The 20,611-nt window shown below is 35.7% G+C and overlaps 2 protein-coding genes and 1 pseudogene across 5 annotated transcripts in view; all 3 read right to left on the minus strand.

The window, feature by feature from the left end:
* The window catches only part of LOC136836372 (uncharacterized), a 204,194-nt gene that overhangs the window by 35,539 nt on the left and 148,044 nt on the right, over positions 1–20,611 (minus strand). The gene's annotated exons all lie outside the window — the stretch shown is intronic.
* Positions 8,892–11,487, minus strand: LOC136836595 (arginine kinase pseudogene; annotated as a pseudogene).
* On the minus strand, positions 14,709–16,099 carry LOC136836374 (arginine kinase-like). Its single transcript, XM_067100567.1, has one exon. It carries the CDS (start codon positions 15,962–15,964, stop codon positions 14,852–14,854), a length of 1,113 nt encoding a protein of 370 aa, XP_066956668.1. The 5' UTR covers positions 15,965–16,099; the 3' UTR covers positions 14,709–14,851.

Raw genomic sequence — 20,611 nt, forward strand, 5'->3', positions numbered from 1 at the left:
TGCATCGATATTATTCTGGAAATGATCTTCTTCATTCACCCAAATCACTAAGGTGTTATCAGCATTTCCAAATATACCCCTACCTTCTGGCCAAACCGACAGGCACCAGCTGCTTCTGAGAAATCTGTCGCCTTGCTTGAACAGCAAATGTTTTTCAGGGAGTTCCTCTTGATCCTCAGGACTGATTTCACTTTAATGACCGATAGTTACCTGCTAGATCTTTCCTCCAACGTTTGCAGAGCATTACTGACATTTTTTTCTAGTCCAGTATATTGTTCAATGGTCAGAATGGGGGTTAGGGTAACCTTCAACAGATCAAGCACAACGAACTCTAGTTGATACCATAATCACCCCATGCATTCAGATCACCAAGAGCAGTAGGATCTCCGAAATCAACCGTTGGATGAGTATCATCCGGGCCAAATCCTCCGTGGTATTCATCAATGACAGGATCAAAAAGTTCTTTGAAACAAGCGTAAGACTCAGCATCTGGAGCATACAGACCGATATGAGAGTCTGGGTTGGCAAGGCCTGATTTGATGCAATCATAGAGTGTAGCACCTAAGGATGTGGTGCGATCTTTGATAATGTCAAAAATCTCGGGCGTCAGGTATTTCTTTAAAAGTGAAGAAGAATCTGTGTCGCTGAACTTTTTGTATTCTTCTTCAAGGAGAAAAGAAGCGGCTGCATCAAGTTGCTCACTTCCATCCTCTCCATCTGGGGCTGTAGAAGTTGATGCAAAGTTCAAACAGTCAAAAGTCATAAGAAAAATTGCTGTATATATTTTTTAAAATGAAAAGTATAATAATTTCATTTTAATCAAATAATGAATACAAACAAGTATGCCTTACACACATTCTGCTGTGATTCAATCTGGTCTCAGTTTATGCATAATGATGGCTTTTATTTAATTATGTATAGTGCCTTATGTATTTAAACTGACTTCATCTAAGGTTTTGCATGTACGAATAAACTAGGTACATAAATCCTGATTTTAGGTTACATATTAGAATCATCATTAATGTATATAATTTACCATTTGAAGATTAACTAATCAATGATATATCATCTGTAAAACTATATGCTAATTTCGAGATGTGGAAAAATGCATACTATGTAATGACCGATAATCTAAGGTTTCCAGTGCAGTCTTGTAATTGCACAATGCACTACAGGTGAGCTAAATTCCTGTGTAAATTCCCATCTCTCATCTGACAATTTCCTTCATACACTAGACTGCTACATCTTATGGCAGAGGACCGTGTCAGATTACATGCTCCATTATAATGCTATGAAGTGCTGAATGTTACTTGACTCATTCAACTGTCCTAAAAGTAAATGAGTAAAATATCTTTTATACAGAGAATTAATTCTAATGCTAGTGGTATTCCTAAGTTTAGCTAATTAGTGAAGTACCAAGAGGAGCAGAATAAAACTGAAAAGTGATAAGACGATGGTTCCCTAAGTTTAGTTGATATTCATCCTTTATTTTCCTTTAGTTGAAAAGGACTTCCTTTGTCTATAATGGGATACAGTGCTACGGTATACAAAACAAGGCAAAACCCAATTTAGGATGAACGCAAAAATTAAGTCCTATGAATGGAACCATACAAATAAGCATGGTAATCAGCCAGAAACCTAACCAAAGTGAATGCTTTTCAGTACTGACTGTTCGCTCAAGTTAATCCTCCAGAGAAAAAAGATGCCTGGCATATTAGCTTAATTATCGCAATATTCACACTAATATGTTTCATAAACCATACAAGGAAAGTTGGTTCAGAGAGTGCAGGGGACTAAAAATTTAATAATAGGGCAACAACATATCCTATTTTGCTGACTTGCAACTTAATACAGTCCACCTATACCTTGTCAATGAATGACTGGGTTGGGCATAGAGAAAAAAATATTGGTCAACCACAAAGGAAGTCCTTAAAACACAGAGTAAGAAACAGTGCTTTGAACTAGCGCTAAAAATTGGTAGACATCTCTCAGTTTACAAACTGGAATAATGGGCAATTATCTAAAAGTGTTGAAGTGTTGTCCATTTTTCACTTGGTAAATTAGAAATTAAAAAGAACCCAAAAATGTGTATTTAGTCAAAGAATTATGTAACAAGTTCCACAATACCATCTTTTTTTTGTTTGAAAGACTATACAAAATATTTTCAAAAATAAAAAGCAGTGCTTGCACAATGCAAAATTGAGTATGGGTGCAGGATAAGTTGCCTTAAAAGCATAACAGAACTATTAAATAGAGCCCTTACAATTTTCATCACTGCTGTTTTCCATACTTTTCTCTAGCTGAATTATTTCTTTTACGCCGTCATACATTTCCTGAATAGCTTCAATCTCAGAAATGCCTAATCGACGACGATTGGAGATGTCAAATACGTAATCTTTAGCTTCTGAGTGTTCTCCAGATGTACCCCGTACTTGAAGATTATATTTGTTTGCTGTTTCTTCCAAAGTCTGCATGTCCTCTCCTAACTTAGGTAGACGAATGTGTACTGAAGCTCTGATGCCTGTACCAAGATTTGTGGGACAAAAACTCAAAGAGCCCAAATGTTCTGAAGAACTAAATGGAAGCTTGTCACCAAGAGCTGCCACAGCACGCACAAATCTACCATAAACTTCACTAAGGTTACCTCCTTCCTGCATTGATATTATTCGCAAATGGTCTTCTTCATTCACCCAAATAACTAAGGTGTCATCAGCATTCAAAAATATACCCCTGCCCTTCGGCCAAAACCGAGAGGCACCAGCTGCTTCGAGAAATCTGTCTCCTTGTTTGAACAGTAAGTGCTTTTCCAAGAGGTCTTCTTGTTCATCAGAACTGATTTCACTTAAAGAACGGTAGCTTCCAGCTAGGTCGTCTTCCAGTGACTGCAGAGCATTAATGACATTTTGTTCCAGTTCTGTATACTGCTCATTTGTCAGAAGGGGATTAAAAGGATAACCTTGTACAGACCTAGCACATCGCACTCTCGTTGATACTACATAATCACCCCACTCATTCAAATCACCAAGAACATCAGGGTCCCCAAAATTAACTTCTGGATGGATATCATCTGGGCCAAATCCTCCGTGGTATTCATCAATGACAGGATCGAAGAGCTCTTTGAAACAAGCATAAGACTCAGCATCTGGGGCATACAGACCAATCTTAGAGTCTGGGTTGGCAAAACCTGATTTGACGCAATCATAGAGTGTAGCACCTGAAGATGTGGTGCGATCTTTGATGTCGTCAAAAGTCTCCTGCGTCAAGTGTTTCTTTAAGAGTGAAGGAGAATCTGTGCTGCTGAATTTTTCATATTCTTCCACAAGGGACACAAGGGCTGCTGAGTGAACTTGTTCAGTTTTATCTTCATCTGGGGCTGTAATGTTAATGTATAACTTGTATAATCAACATTCACTAAAAAGACTGACAATGAGTACACTGTAACTGAAACCATATATTTGCTTTGATTCAGAATTGATATAAAAAGATTATATTTCATGTTTAATCTACATGCAACAATGAGTTTTTAATCATGCATATTACTGCGTATATAGAATTTACAGGTCACTGTTTACCAGATACGTATGTAATTGTAATAGCCACAATGCCCTCTTACCTTTTCGAATTCGTCACACTTTTTTGGATATGCTTGTCACTTCAAAGCCTTTAGATCCAAGTGCAAGAAATATGAAGTAATTCTGATGTCAGGTAACGGGAATCGAACCTGCATCCCGAGTAATGAGAACGAGGCCACGTTGCCGACCTGAGCACAGTCAGATCGGCAACATGACCTCGTTCTGATTACTCGGGATGCGGGTTCGATTCCTGCTACCAGACATCAGAATTACTTCATATTCCTTGCACTTGGATCTAAGGCTTTAGTGTTTTATATCCAACAGAAATGAAAGAATTCGAGAAGTTAAGAGGGCACTGTGGCTATTACAATTACATACTGAATGTTTTCAGGTGTAGTTCCTTTGAAAGTTGTATCTACAATTTTAAGCTAGACATACGATGCTGGATCAAGATATTACAGTATTAAGCATTAGCATATGATGTTCAACTCAGAAAAACAACTAGACAAATCTTACAAAGCTACCCACGTGATAAATAATGTTGAACATGGTGCATAATTTCCTTTGGCAATATGAAATAGCTAACACAGCAGCGCAACTTCTGAGGCATTATTTCTTATACCTCCTTTGTACACTACAGTGCTAGGTGTAAATGCTACTCTAACGGTGATCATTTTCATCTTCCATTACAAAGCAGCCATTTTGAAGTGTTGGATGCTACTTTTCTAATTAAAGTGCCTCTGAAGTAGATGAGTGCAATAGTCTTTTATAACATGAATTATATCTAATGTCTGTGCTCTTCTAGTGTTTAGTAAATTACAGTAAAACTGTCTAGAAATTTATTGGTAACTGGTAAGGGATATATGGTCTGGCTCCATAGCTTTAATTTGGATATTCGCCCCTTAATAGGTCTTCTTGAAAGGGTCTTCCATAACGTCTACAAACCTGATGCTACCAAATACAAAATAGGTCAATATACACTGAAGGAGAAGCTCACTGACAACACTATAAGGTTACTGTCATGAAAGGGAACGGTTCATTTCTAACTGACTGCTCAGGTGTCTAGTAGAAAAGTGCACTAATCAACACCCTGGGTATTTTAACGTTTATTTATTTCAATTGCAGACATCATAAGTTCATTCATTAAGGTATAAAACTTGTAAAATTTGTTTAGATGAAAAAAGTGTCTGTATCTTATCCAAACATATTCTATCCAAATACGTGTGTGTATACCAAGTCTCTACCTTTCTTTTGGCCTAAAACTTAACTATCACATTTCTACAACTCACTAACAAATAACTGTAAAAATATTTGTCAACTGAAGGCAAGTTTATAAGGCTACTGTGTGTATAAGGATGCTTTTGGGTAACAGGCAAATACATGTCTCTCAGGTACCAGGCTGGGATAATATAATAGTGTAAACCTCCTCATGTGTATTTATTAAAAATACAAGCAAAAAAAATATATATATGTAACCCATAAAGTGTGAATTTAGTTAAAGGAATTATCTGAATAACAGAAGGAATTGTTAATGAGATGCAAAATGCATAAATGTCCTTTAAAAGGAACATCCAATGTTTTTATCAGTGTATGAATGCAGTGTTAAATATTGTCTGAAAAAGTGTGATAACTGAATTAGTAAACAAGCTTACAAGCTTCATCACTGTTGTCTTCCATCTCCTTCTCCAACTGAATTATTTCTCTGACACCATCATACATTTCTTGAATAGCTTCAATCTCTGTGATGCCTAATCGACGACGATTGGAGATATCATATACGTGGCCTTTAGCTTCTGAGTGCTCTCCAGATGTACCTCGTACCTGGAGATTATATTTATTTGCTGTTTCTTCCAAGGTTTGCATGTCCTCTCCTAACTTAGGTAGACGAATGTGTACTGAAGCTCTGATGCCTGTACCAAGATTGGTAGGACAAAAACTCAAGAAACCCAAGTGTTCTGAAGAACTAAATGGAAGCTTGTCACCAAGAGTTGTCACAGCACGCACAAATCTGCTGTAGACTTCACTGAGGTTGCCTCCTTCCTGCATTGATATTATTCGCAAATGATCTTCTTCATTCACCCATATCACTAAGGTGTTATCAGCATTCAAAAATATGCCTCTGCCCTCTGGCCAAAACCGAGAGGCACCGGCCGCTTTGAGAAATCTATCTCCTTGTTTGAAGAGTAAGTGCTTTTCTATTAGTTCTTCTTGTTCCTCTGGACTAAAATCACTTAATGAACGATAAACCCCAGATAAATCATCCTCCAACGCTTCCAAAGCAATACCAACATCCTGTTCCAGCTCTACATACTGATCATTTGTCAGAAGGGGGTTAAAAGGATAACCTTTTACAGATCGAGCACAACGAACTCTAGTTGACACTACATAATCACCCCACTCATTCAAATCACCAAGGACATCAGGGTCTCCAAAATTAACTTCTGGATGAATGTTATCAGGACCAAATCCTCCATGGTATTCATCAATGACAGGATCAAAGAGTTCTTTGAAACAGGCATAGGACTCTGCATCTGGAGCATACAGACCAATATTAGAATCTGGGTTGGCAAGACCTGATCTAATGCAGTCATGAAGAGTGGCACCTCCAGCTGTGCTCCGATGTTTGATGTTGTCAAAAACATCTTGAGTTAAGTATTTCTTCAAAAGTGATGTAGATTCAGTATTGGTGAATTTCTCATACTCTTCATCAAGAGAGGACACTGCAGAAGGGTCAGCTTGGTCACTTGCTTCTTCACCAGGAGCTGTAGAAGTTAATATGTGTTTTGTATAACAAATATATTGTGTAATCCCATTTTCTAAAAGTAGTTCACGAAATTGTACTTTCCTTTAACTTAAAAATGGATAAAAATATCTTGCTGACATTAGAAAATCTACTGATCAATCCCTATATATGTTACAAATTGTGGAAAACTTTTGTCTTTTGTACTGCCTAATCTATGCCAATATTATTGATGTTCTCTCTCCAAACACTAAAATTAAACAAAGTCAGTTTTCACCAGAAACCTGTTAATGATAGTCCTACTAAAGGAAATACAATGAATTAGGCACTTCTGAACAGGTAAACTAACTGCTGGCTTTTCTTATTCAAAATTTAAGATGTCAATGCAGTCAAGAGTGCTACAAGTGAATGTTACCATTACAGCAGATAACCATAACTGTCATCATAACATAAAACAAAACTGCCTGATTAACTGAATAGGTAAGTAATCTTTGAGTCAAGTATATCAGTATAGGTAATTGTCCACTTTTAAGAAAAGGAAGAAAACAAATGCTTAGTGAAGTTCATTTAATCCCTGTAGACGCCACAAAACAAAGGCAAAAGCTTGTAACATTTCTTTTGTTAATTTCCCCCAAAATGGAAATATTCTCTTTAATGGCTCGGTGCCATTGGTGATTTCTAGTTCAGAGTGTAAAGTATCTTGAGTGGTACTGTTAGTGATTGCTGGTAGTTCTGATGTTCTTGTGAGTGATATCTTTCTAGAGTAAATAAGTCTTCTATCTAGAAAAAAGTATTTTAGATTATTCTGGTAAAGTGTCCAAGTACAACTGACGAAATATTTGGTGAACTTGAATCTAATCAAGTAGGCTGAATACTGAGAGCAATATCTGTTTCCTACTTAAAATAAATTTACTGTACAACCATTTCCGATACAGCATTTTTTAGGAATAAATTATATCAAGATACGTCACGGTGCATCTTTTGTGATTCAGTGTTGAACCGAATCCATCAAGAATTTAAGTTAGACAAATTATACGGGTTCCAGATCAGATAAAAAACTAAGGGCAGGGGTGAGTTTATAGCTGGATTATAGGTTAGGTTAGGTCAGGTTGGTTGGGTTAGGTTTAATGTGAAATGCATGCACCCAAAGACCCAACATCTTCATACTAATTTAGTTGTTGTGACATGTTGATGGTTTAGTTACTGCATAACCCTACTTCTGACATTCAACTAAATCAACGTTTGTAAACTTTATATGAGTATATACGGCTGTTTAAATAATTGTGAAGAATAAACTAGAACTACCTGGCCGCTATAGGACAAGTGATACAAACATAAGTTTAGCAACATCACTGTGAATTTACAAGTCATACTGCTTTGATAATTCGAACTGCAAAGAACAGGTATTCACATATGATAAAGCACAAGAAAATTGCATTCTACTCTTCTGATTTTCCCAAAATTTCATTTTATGAATCAGTCTGCAAGCTTGGGTTGGATATGTGCATAAGTTTAAAGCAAAATGTTATTGCTTATACTTTATCTTCACTTTAACACTGACTTATATTGAAAAGTATTAAAAAATTTGAAACTGTCAACATTGAGTAATCTTCGGTCTGCCTTTTCTGTCCTTAATTAACGTTGTGTATGTGCAATGTAGCAGAAATGATTGGCCCCTCACAAACTTCCATCATCTCTGTTCCCCAAGCTATTCTCTACTTGAATGATTTCCCTTAAAACCATATTATATCTCAAGAAGGGTTTTAATAATGCCTAATCGACGGTGACTGGACATACTGTTATTCACTGCTTCTGAGCGCTCTCCAGAAGTACCTAGCAACTGTAGATTACATTTGTTTGCTGTTTCCTCGAGAATTTGCCTATGTGCTCCTAACTTTGGTAGACATATGTGAAGTAAAACTCTAACAGCTTCAAAGGCATTTTCCATCAAATATTTCTTCAAGAGTCAAGGAGAATCTGAGTGGACAAATTTCTCATATTCTCCATCAAATGTAGTGATTGCAGCACAGGTGATTTCTTCACTTACTACGTCAAGAGACACGGTAGAATTCGTTTTACAAGACAAAAACCAATGTACATAACGCAAGTACAGTAGATATCTGGGTAACATTTAGTTCCTTAATCATTTGCAGAAAATCTAAATGCATTGGTATATGCCATAAGTGTATGCCATAAGTCATCAAAGTACCTTTGATGACAATGGAATCAAGTACGAGATGAATAATCTCATAATTCAGCAAAATATTCCAGACGGAATAGTGAACTGTAACTAGCAGGCAATCAAAATACTACCTGCTGTGTAATCTTGTAACTATTCTTCTGCAAGCCAACAAGAGCACAAAATGAAGACCCAAAGTTCATTATTTTTTTTAAGTAAAATTAAAAATAGTACATCATAAGTTTCTACAAAAACATATATCAACTAGCAGTATTTCCTATGATAACCATCGCTACACATTACCAATTTTATCAATTGTTTCTTTATTCATTATGGTATTATGTTTGACCACAAGAACTGGTAGAAACTGACAAAGGAAACTTCACTGTAAAATGAGGGAATTACTTTTTGGTGGGGAAGGTCTCAAGTGTTAACCTAACTTTTGTCAAAAAATCAATTAAATAAAAAAAGTCAGAAGTAAAGTTAAAGCTTCACCATGAAAAACATTTGGCTCTCTGCATTATCAATTCTTACTATTGAAAAGTCTGCTACTTTGTCAGCTAAGAACAAAAGGCGAGCAATATTTAGAGGACCTATATTTTAAGCATATTTACAAGCGCTATAATAAATATTACTGACCATTCAATACACTGAGTTATCAGTGTTCAGCATTTCGACATATCCATTAAAACAAACAAGAAAAAAATATGTGCATGTCTGTGGTTAGCAACTGCAAGTCTCCTCCCCTTTCAGGAAAAAACTTACATACAGCAATTTGAAAAAGATTAATGGTGCTTTAGTGGCAAAGTTACATCAACTAATATTCTTTATAGTTCTCAAGCTCAGTGATGAGTGGTAAGGTGGCATGAAAGAATAACTGGAGGCCTTACAGTTTTGGGTGTCGCTTTCCTCTAAACTCCGCTCGAGCTGAATGATTTCCTTCACACCATTATACATCTCCTGAAGAGCTTCAATCTCTGTGATGCCTAAACGACGGCGGTTGGAGATATCAAATACGCTACCCTCTGCTTCTGTGTGCTCTCCTGATGTGCCTCGCACTTGAAGGTTAAACTTATCTGCTGTCTCTTCCAGAGTCTGTCTGTTTTCCCCTAGCTTGGGCAAACGAATATGTACTGATGCCCTGATAGCTGTGCCGAGATTTGTGGGACAAAAGGTCAAAAAGCCTAAGTGCTCGGAAACACTTAATGGAAGCATTTTGTCAAGATCTGTGACAGCACGCACAAATCTATCATACACTTCTCCTAGGTTGCCGCCTTCCTGCATTGATATTATTCGTAAATGATCTTCTTCATTCACCCAAACTACCAAAGTGTCGTCGGAGTTCAAGAAAATCCCCCTTCCACCAGGCCAGAATCGAGAGGCTCCAGCTGCTTCGAGAAATCTGTCCCCTTCCTTGAAAAGCAAGTGTCTTTCTAAGAGCTCCTCCTGTTCCTCTGGAGTAAGTTCGTGTAAGGCACGATAGTGGCCAGCTAGGTCATCCTCCAATGCTTCTAGAGCATATATAATATCCTGTTCAAGTTCTGCATACTGTTCACTTGTTAAAAGAGGATTAAACGGATAACCTTCAACCGAGCGAGCACAACGGACTCTGGTTGATACAACGTAATCACCGTATTCATTCAAATCCCCAAGATTACTAGGCTCACCAAAATCAATACCTGGATGGGTATCATCTGGGCCAAATCCTCCATGATATTCATTGATTACAGGATCGAAAAGCTCATGAAAGCAACTGTATGATTCAGTATCTGGGGCATACAGACCAATATGAGAGTCAGGGTTGGCAAAGCCTGATCTGACGCAGTCGTGAAGAGTAGCACCTCCTGCTGTAACCCGACTCTTGATGTCATCGAAAACCTCCTGCGTTAAGTATTTCTTCAAGAGGGAGCGAGACTCTGTACTAGCAAATTTCTCATATTCATCTTCCAGTGAAACTAAGGCGACAGGGTCAATCTGTTTAGTTTCATTTTCGTCATCGTGGGTTGGAGTACCAGCTGGTGGATGTTTTAACACAACATCAAACACTCAACTGATAAAATTTTTTTTATATATTGCACATCTTAAGATTAAAGCTTTTTCCTTTTCCAAATAGGAAAGAGCTGGAATTCTAGCATGGTTGGACAGAACTACCTAAATCCAGTCATTCTAACAATCTGCACTTGGTGAAGTCTACAACTACCCATCTAACAAACATGCTACTACTTTGCCATCAGTTATGGAGAATGAACTTAAGCCAGCTATTGTGAAAATGTATAAGGTTTCATGACCGTCAGCTTTGCTAAAGCTCAACTCTGTGATTGCCTCTGTAGACAGAATTTTTTATAGTCAAATGAATGCCCTCTTCATAATACCTGACTGGTGGGATAAACCATAATCCCATACTGGTTCTTACCTGAAGTCCATCACCAGTTTCGCCTAATGTGTATTTTCATTAGGCTTGTTTCCTCTATTCTGCTCAGTGCTTGCAATTTTCCATATGGTGTTTGGTTTCATCTCACGTTTCGAATATGCTTATGATTGTTGCTTCTGCTGTGCTTTTTATATGGTTTTTGGTGAAGTTATTCTAGTTTCATATGCATAGAAACATATATATATGCATATTTATATACATATACCTTAAAATGAATATAGTATACATCTTATTTCAGTGCAATAAATTACTATTAGTAACAAAGCAGCACAAAAAATAAGTAAAAAATTATTTCTGTCAAGACCGAAAGTAAAAATGCAGATAAAAGTTGTTACGCGTGACAGAAATTTTGCTAAAGCGCGCTCATTGCTTATTGTATAAAGAACTTTACATACCATAACGATACCGTGTCAATATACCTGCTTTGGTACAACTTGACTTTTGACTTGCATGTTATGGTAATACTGAGGATTTTCATGACAAGTAACATAAAATTGCTAAATTACAGATTCTAAGGATTCAACAGAGAGGCAGATATCCTAACCTAACCTAACTTACGGTTCATACCTACAGTAACATTGCTGTCCTATCAACATGCAAGTCTCAAACCAAGTTCTATCCATAACACAAGAAGACTCAAGCCTCCAGTAACTTGGCTTGTGTCATTACCCTCCTTAAGTAGCCACTGAGACCAAAAGCAGAGAGTGCCACACATCCGAAATGCAAAAGTACATTATTTTGCCCAGTTCTTGAAGGGTTGTCACTGCCTTTTGGTCAGAACAGTGGTACTATTAGTAGCTGACTGTTTCATGCCAAGATACTAAAGGACTGACTCTATCTTGTTACTCTCTCTGGTAACACTTGAAAACCAGCCTCATATACAAGCATGCTTCATTTTGTATTTACAATACAATCCAGTAAGGTTTGGCTTGCAAGTCCTACTGGAATGTCCTGCATTTTACCACTCTGATAGGTCTGCTTTTATATAACAATGGATTAGGTGAAGTGAAATGATGAATGATGAGGATGAAATAAGTTGTTGAAAATAATATTCTGCCAAATGTTTCAGAAATTCTGACATAGAATACTACGCTAGACAAAAGTATTGTGTCTTACTGCGTGATAAGTGTCCTGTTTATAACAGATGATTACTGTTTTAATTTGTCTGTCGTGTTGTCTAGCTCTAATGGATAGTCCCAAAATACCAGACAGCTATGTAGATTATTCATCGAACAAGATATCACTATATTCAGTCATGAACATTCCGATTGCTTTTCATAAGATTTTGATACAAAAAGTATATATACAATGTATCTTCAGAAAATAAAAAAATCTTGCAAATAATTTTTAAGTAATGAATGCATAAGAAAGTTTCTAGGCGACTATGCCCAAAAACCTTCGTGCAGCTTTTATGAAAAAGTAAAATACTGGCTAAAGACTATCCATCAGATCAGAAGTTTTTATCTACAATTCAGTTTATACACCAGAGGTTAACAACAGTCAATGAGGAATTTTAAATTTATCAAGGAAGTGACTTGATGTAAAAAGAAAACATTTTAATGTTTCTTGGAGTAAAAAAGTACTCACTTCAATTGCATACCCACTTTATATATATATATATATATATATATATATATATATATATATATATATATATATATATATATATATATATATATATATATATATATATATATATATATATATATATATATATATATATATACACACATACATACATACATACATAAATATATATATATATATGTATATATGCAAAGTGCACGAGGTTAGAGGATGGACTTTTGGAAATGAAGGATGCATATTACATACACAAAGCATTAACAGAAATTTCTGGTTCTAAGGCTAAACTCAGTCTGTATGGCTGAGTTTGGTAAATAACATAAAACACCCATTTAAAAAAAAAATTAAGTATTGCCACACTATTTCATATGGCAACCAGCTTCCATGACTGCCTAAACCCGGGAGAACGAGAATATGTTTCGAGTCATTCCTGAATTAATTTCAAGTTTTTCATTCAAGTATATACTCTATATATATATATATATATATATATATATATATATATATATATATATATATATATATATATATATATATATATATATATATATATATATTATATACATATATATATATGTACACACATACATATATATATATATATATATATATTTTATATATATATATATATATATATATATATATATACATATATATATATATATATATATATATATATATATATATATATATATATGTACACATATATACATATATATATATTTTTATATATATATATATATATATATATATATATATATATATATATATATATATATATATATTTTTATATATATATATATATATATATATATATATATATATATATATATATATATCTATATCTATATATATATATATATATATCTATATATATATATATATATATATATATATATATATATATATATATATTATTGTTGCTAATCACAAATCTGTAAAATAAAATTCTTTGCTCGTGCGTTAATTAATAAAAGACACTAAAGCGTTTATGAAAACCAATTTTTCACTTTGATATGAAAATCCACGTTCCAGTTCTTGCTTCCCTAACCCCACTGAACTTGGCTACTGCTGGGGTTTTTGCCCGGTGCTACCTCTAGGGGGATTTATTTTATTATTCTAAACCAAAAACGCATACCTTAAGAGTTTAGTTCATCTCAACTCTAAGTTGTTTTGGAAACTTACAGATGAAAGGATATTCTGGTGAAGCTTATGAAAATAAGTAAATAACCTCCTGGGTTTGTGTTCCTCGACAGTTTAAATATCATACCCCAAGTACTGTAGTCATAAAAAGTACTGTACATACATTATAATGTAATAAAAAATAATTTCCATACTGATCAAATACGGTCAAACTGACTTCTTAGATTAAAACTGGAATTGCCTCAAGGTCATTTCATATTACGTTCTCATATTTTTACACCAATGTTGTATGCCTATATACCTTAAACAAACTAGCGCATATAGCCTGGTTTTAAGTCTAAGCTGAATTACACGACGCTGCACTTGTAAAACGTTTGTGTTTTATCAACTTCATTAAGCATAATAGCTGGACTACGGAGATCATGTACATAAGTACATCTAAAGACAGAATTACCCAAACATAAATGATATAATCTTTTATTGATAAATGAGTTTCACAAAATGTCGGACTTTCCATTGTCTTAGACTAAAATATTCATGACACCTGTCTTAATCTAAATCAACCGTCATTACTTTCCTTAGGTTTCCTCGAAACTTTGCATTAGTACCAAATTCATAGCAATGAAAATCGAACACTTGTTATTTCACGTGTATTCATATAAAATCTAACTTCACCACAAAATCAGCAGTAGCTGAATTATAAGGAACAACGCCTATTCAGAACACAAAACAATGCATTACACTAGAAGCCATGAACTGTCTGTGAATAAAATATCAAAATATAAAAATACACCAACAAGAGCACTAGCAATGCAATAGTTACTAAGGGTACAGAAATTCCTAGCAGTCCCTTCCTGCTGTGTGAACATTTATAAGATATTGCCAGTGGTGGGCAGGAGGGGGACACACTGAAAGCTTATACTAACGAGTGATTACATGCACACTGTACAATTGTTAAGGTTAAATATCTACATTTTCTTTAATAGTTTCCTTTATGTGTTATTATCTTGTGCATTAGTTTGTGAACATACATTTCCTTGATGCTCTTTATACAGTTTTTTCACCAAATAACACCATAGAAAACATGCTCGAGTGACATTCATTACAATATGTAACCTTGCGGTTGTTGCATCTGATATTTCTTGAGTGATGCGCAATGAAAGTGAAGTGTGACGTGATTTTTTTTTATTTTGTGAAGAAAATCAGTAAGTGGAATTCTTACGACTACGGCTGTTGCCCTTGTCCATACTCTTCTCTAACCGAATGATCTCTTTCACACCATCATACATCTCCTGAAGGCATTCAATCTCTGTCAGGCCTAATCGACGTCGGTTGGAGATGTCGAATGTGTAATCCTTGGCCTCTGAGTGTTCTCCAGCAGTGCCTCTCACCTGAAGGTTGAACTGGTCAGCTGCGTCCTCCAGAATTCGCTTGTCTTTTCCTAGGTTAGGCAGTCGGATGTGCACCGATGCTCTGATAGCTGTGCCAAGATTGGTTGGGCAGAAGCTTAAGAAACCAAGGCGCTGCGAAAAACTGAATGGAAGCCTGTTACCCAGGGCTGTCACTGCACGCACAAAGCGGTCGTAAACTTGGGCAAGGTCACCTCCTTCCTGCATAGATATGATTCGCAAATGATCTTCTTCGTTCACCCATATAACCAAAGTGTTGTCCGAATTTAAGAAGATGCCCCGACCATCTGGCCAAAACCGACAGGCATCAGCCGCCTCCAAGAATCGGTCCCCTCGCTTGAAGAGCAAGTGGCCAGCTATGAGCTCGTCTTGCTCTTGTATGGTGATCCGATTCAGGGAGCGGTAATAACCGGCTAAATCGTCGTCCAGCATATCCAAAGCATTTTCAACGTCCTGTTCGAGTTCTGCATAATGTTCACTTGTCATGAGTGGGTTGAAAGGATAACCCTCAATGGATCGAGCACAACGAACTCTAGTTGACACAACATAGTTACCCCATTCATTCAGATCACCGAGCGCATCAGCTGTCCCAAAATTAATGCCAGGGTGGTACTCCTTTGGGCTGAAGCCTCCATGATACTCATCAATGATGGGATCGTAGAGCTCATGGAACAGCGTGTAAGACTCGGCATCCGGTGCGTACACTCCAATGCTAGAGTCTGGATTGGCGAGACCGGACTTGATGCAATCGTAAAGCGTGGCTCCAGAGGCTGTAACGCGGTGCTTGAGCTTGTCGAAAACATCCTGGGTCAAGTATTTCTTCAAGAGTGAGCGAGACTTCACCGCCTTGAATTTCTTGTACTCCGCCTCAAGGACTGCCAGGTCGGTTGAGTCGATCTGATCCATTCCGTCTTCGTCGTTACCGTAGTACGTAGCTGGTGGGAAGGAGGTCCGGGGACCTTGATACTTTAAAACTGTCTCTTGATAATCGCAGCTATGGCCAAACAAATCGTGCTTTTACATTCACAGGCTGGCAGGCCCACCATTAGTCCACACACAGTCATGCATCAACACCTAGCAACAACAACAATATTTAGGTGTCATGCACGAAGCAAACATCTATCAAAGAAAAATGTTTAAGATGGATCAGGTTCAGTCTGTTTATGAAACTTGTGCCAACACACGCATTGGGAACATCTAGGATTAGCAGTGGTTAATCATGTTGGCAAAAACTGTGTGTGCAGCTGTAAAATGGAGGCTATTTAACTGTATTTACATCATAAATAAAATACGACACAATAGTTTACCAATATTTGGAGATAATATCTGAGTGCCAAGGTGTGTGCAACATTTGGCAGATGTATGAACAGAGAGAAATCTCGTCTTAAGATTAATTTCCTGTAATGAATAAATATGTTTCACACGAACAAAACAAAGAAGGGATCAATGCCTCTGAACTAATAGTTGCAAAGAAAATGAATTTCACCTCTTTTAAGTATAAAAGTGAAAATACTGCAATTTCAGATACCAATCCCAGATAAATGACCATGGCCGACAAGGGGTTGACGTCCCTTGTCTTAAAAAAAAAAAAATTAAACTTGCAATGAACATTAGCGGTCTGGTGCAATAATAAATCATACTGAGGCCTGAAAACCGTCAGAGTAAGTAAATACAGTGATGTCAATTAGATCCTGATAAATGTAGGAACGGTTCTCCCATAATTCACTACGTAAAAATAATTCTTGTTGTATTTCACATAAGAAGAATGCCTGCCGACATACCTCGAACGAGTTGCTTACATTTTTCTTAAGTCTGCTTTAAATCACATTTCATAGGTATGTAAAGTACAAGAAGTACAAAACAAATGATAGTTAAAAACGGGTTAAGGAGCGCTACATTATTATTGGGAAAACTGAAAAATCATACACACTACCATAAAGTATGAACTCCATTAAGAAATTCTCAAAACAACGATATACTTGAGAACTTCGTTCCACGTGAGGGCAGATGCAATTCATACAAGTATTAATAAAAGCAGAAGTTGAATGATTACTGCATACGCCCCGCAGGAGTAAATCAGACTAAAATTCTAGGATATGAAAAATCCGAAAACTTCGAGAAGAACCAGAAATCATCTTTTTTTGATCAACGAGTGATGATTCTGTTGATAAAAAGATTCTTTGCAGAAAAAAGCTTAATAAAAAGGAAAACGAAAGTTTCCTACAAATGGAGTTCACGCATGATTCGACAGTTAAAGACTGAATGTGGAAATGACCGTTGTGTTCTTTTTACTAGTGACTCTTCCTGGTTTAACATTTAAAATTTATATATATATATATATATATATATATATATATATATATATATATATATATATATATATATATATATATATATATAATATATAATTATATAAATATATATATATTATTTATATAAATGTATATAAATAAATAAATATATTTATACATACATACATACATACATATATATATATATATATATATATATATATATATATATATATATATATATATATATATATATATATATATATATGCATGTGTGTAAATTAAAGACACACTCACCATATATATCAACCGTACCAGTCGTAACATGAGTAATTGAAAAACGCGAATCGACTATAAAACAATCTGTTGCTTGAGTTCGAATGTCAGTGAAGACTCCTTGATAATTAATCATATATCTTACTACCTTCTAAAACGGTTGATTTCTGGTACGGAAGGATATCGCTCATAAAAATCACGTCAAATGACTAAGAACAGCATTTTAGTTATGAAACGCAGGTAAATTTTTCACGAATCGCAGGCAACCGCGAAGTGATTCTTATAAGATATCATTCAGCTCTCTCCGTCATGAACTGAATGTTTAAGGAGAATAAATGGGGTTTTGGTAATTATAAAAAGTAAGCCCTCTTCACGCGTGGCCTCTTATATGTAGCAACCTCAACTGGGACAGATTCGAGGAGAGAGTAAAACCTGGGTATTAACCCGGTATGTATCCACCTTCGTCATGCGAAAAAATGTAAATACACAATTAATATCATCAATTCAAAATTCTGTCGAGGGCTCGTACTACACTGTTTCGCCGTGTTTAGTACTAGCCCCTCGGGGATCAATTGGGCGTACATAAATACTTTGATCCCCTAGGGGCTAGTACTAAACACGGCGAAACAGTGTAGATCGCATACCAAAGTGGATTCATGACGCGTAGATAACATGCCAAAGTAGCACCGCTTGTGCTCCTCAGCAGCTGGCAATCCTAGAGTCTCTTTGCATAAAACAGGTACAGTAGTTCCGAAGTTAAACAATCAAACTACCTTCATCCCTCTTTTCTTTGCATGAGTTTACCCTGGACTTCGACAAAGGTGGATACGTGGATACATACCGGGTTAATACCTAAAACCTCGAAGTGACTCACGATCCACCAAGAGCCACATGAAAACCACTTTACATACCTCTCCTGTTCTGGCATCACGACTACTCGTTCAAATGATCTCGAAGACTGTTTCACCAATACCACATACGACAGTCTTCAAGATTACTGTAGTATAAGAATGTTGTGTGTACAAGCTTCTAAATCTCAAACACGAATGAAAATTCATTAAAAAATGCACTTACACAAGATAAAAATGAGTAGAAACGTACTCCAAAATACTCACCCCTTGTAGAAACAGGATGGAAATGTAGTAAAACCTTGATAACTTTGTAAAAAAAAAAAAAAGATTTGAAGTAAAATAAAAATCTTTAGCACCTTGTACAGCTAGGTAAAAATGAAGCAAAACGCTTTTTACTTTAAAAATAACTGAAGATACAATTACAAAAAAAAACGAATGATAATATCATTCACATCTTTGCACCTTTTAAAAACTGTCACAACACAGTAAAAAAAAAAAAAACACATGCAGACAATATGACCGCCTAATCGGAGGATAAATCTGCAAATATTACCATAAGCCCAGATTTTCCTGGGACGAATCTAAGTGTGCAGAAGCTAACCACACGAATATGTGTGGTCATTAGAGTGCATAAAAAACAATAATAAGTGCACTTACCTTCAGACCCCGGGACAGGTGACAGACATCTAATGAAAAGGGATCCGGACAGTAATTTTCTCCTAAGAGCTTTTGCTTCTTCTTATAAGAATGTAGGTGGAATGAGGGTTTGGCAAGGGCTTCTATGGAACATAACACTCGGCGTGACAATAGTTAAAACTTTAGATTCGCATTTGTATCAGTGTTTTATAAAATCATATATAACAGGAGCACGAAAACGCACAACATAAAATAATACAATAAGAAAAGCAACGATGAGATTTAATCATTTTAAATAATTTCCCCGATGGCTGTGTGACTCAATGTACGCATCTGTGTACATAGACGTGTATTGTACAGGCTTGAAAGGCAGGATAATTCACTTCAAAAATAATTCTCTGTGAAAACAAAAGGAAGAAATTCAGCAATTTTGGGTATTCTACTGGATCTGTGCATATTCAATTTAACCTAAAAAATATATAAAAAATTATATATGATATATACATATATATATTTTATATATGTATATATATATATATATATATATATATATATATATATATATATATATATATATATATATATATATATATATGCAAAAAACTGAACGGTCATCTAAATTAACTTTCAGTACCTGTAGTTATGGAATAAATGTTCGTGTTTACCAGAAAGGGCGTAACATCTGGGGAAACATTTCCTTCAAAATACCGACAAGCACTGACCTTAAATGATTTTCGTACCGTACTCTGCAGGCACACACAAATGCTTTCTATCGAGGAACTCGGGAGACGCTGTATGAAAACAACCAAATTCCCATATAGGAAACTGACTATCTTTTGTCAAATTATTTCTTAGTAAACACTGTGACTCCATCTTTTTTTTTCAGTCATTTACAGAAAACCCTTGAGAACGGCTTTGCAGTCTACATTAATGCAGAGATGATTTTGAAATGTCCCTCGATAAATGCAAAGATACTTTCTGAAATACCCCTCGATAAATGCGAAAGGCTGTTTTGAAATGTCCCTCGATAAACGCAAAGAGATGTTTTGAAATGTCCCTCGATAAATGCAAACTGATGTTTTGAAATGCCCCTCGATAACCACAAGGAAATGTTTTGAAATGTCCCTCGATAAATGGAAAGAGAGGTTTTGAAATGTCCCCCGATAAGTGCAAATTGATGTTTTGAAATGTCCCTCGATAACCACAAGGAGATGTTTTGAAATGTCCCTCGATAAATGCAAAGAGATGTGTCGAAATGTCCCTCGATGCATAAGCGCCTACCTTTGTGATCATTAGAAATTATTTCCTGTAATAAAGAGGCAAGGACGAAAGAAATCTAAGTTTCCTTTCTTCTTTCCATTTTCATTGCAAATATTGTTCAGAGGACAGTGATAATTTTTTTTTGAGCAAGATAATTAGAACTGCTTAGAGTAACAAGAAAACCTTATAGTTCATGTTGTGAGAGAATTTATAAAAGGATTAAAAAACAATAGGTTTAA

The sequence above is a fragment of the Macrobrachium rosenbergii genome, chromosome 56 (assembly GCF_040412425.1).
Source record: "Macrobrachium rosenbergii isolate ZJJX-2024 chromosome 56, ASM4041242v1, whole genome shotgun sequence".
In the NCBI taxonomy this organism is placed as follows: domain Eukaryota; kingdom Metazoa; phylum Arthropoda; class Malacostraca; order Decapoda; family Palaemonidae; genus Macrobrachium; species Macrobrachium rosenbergii.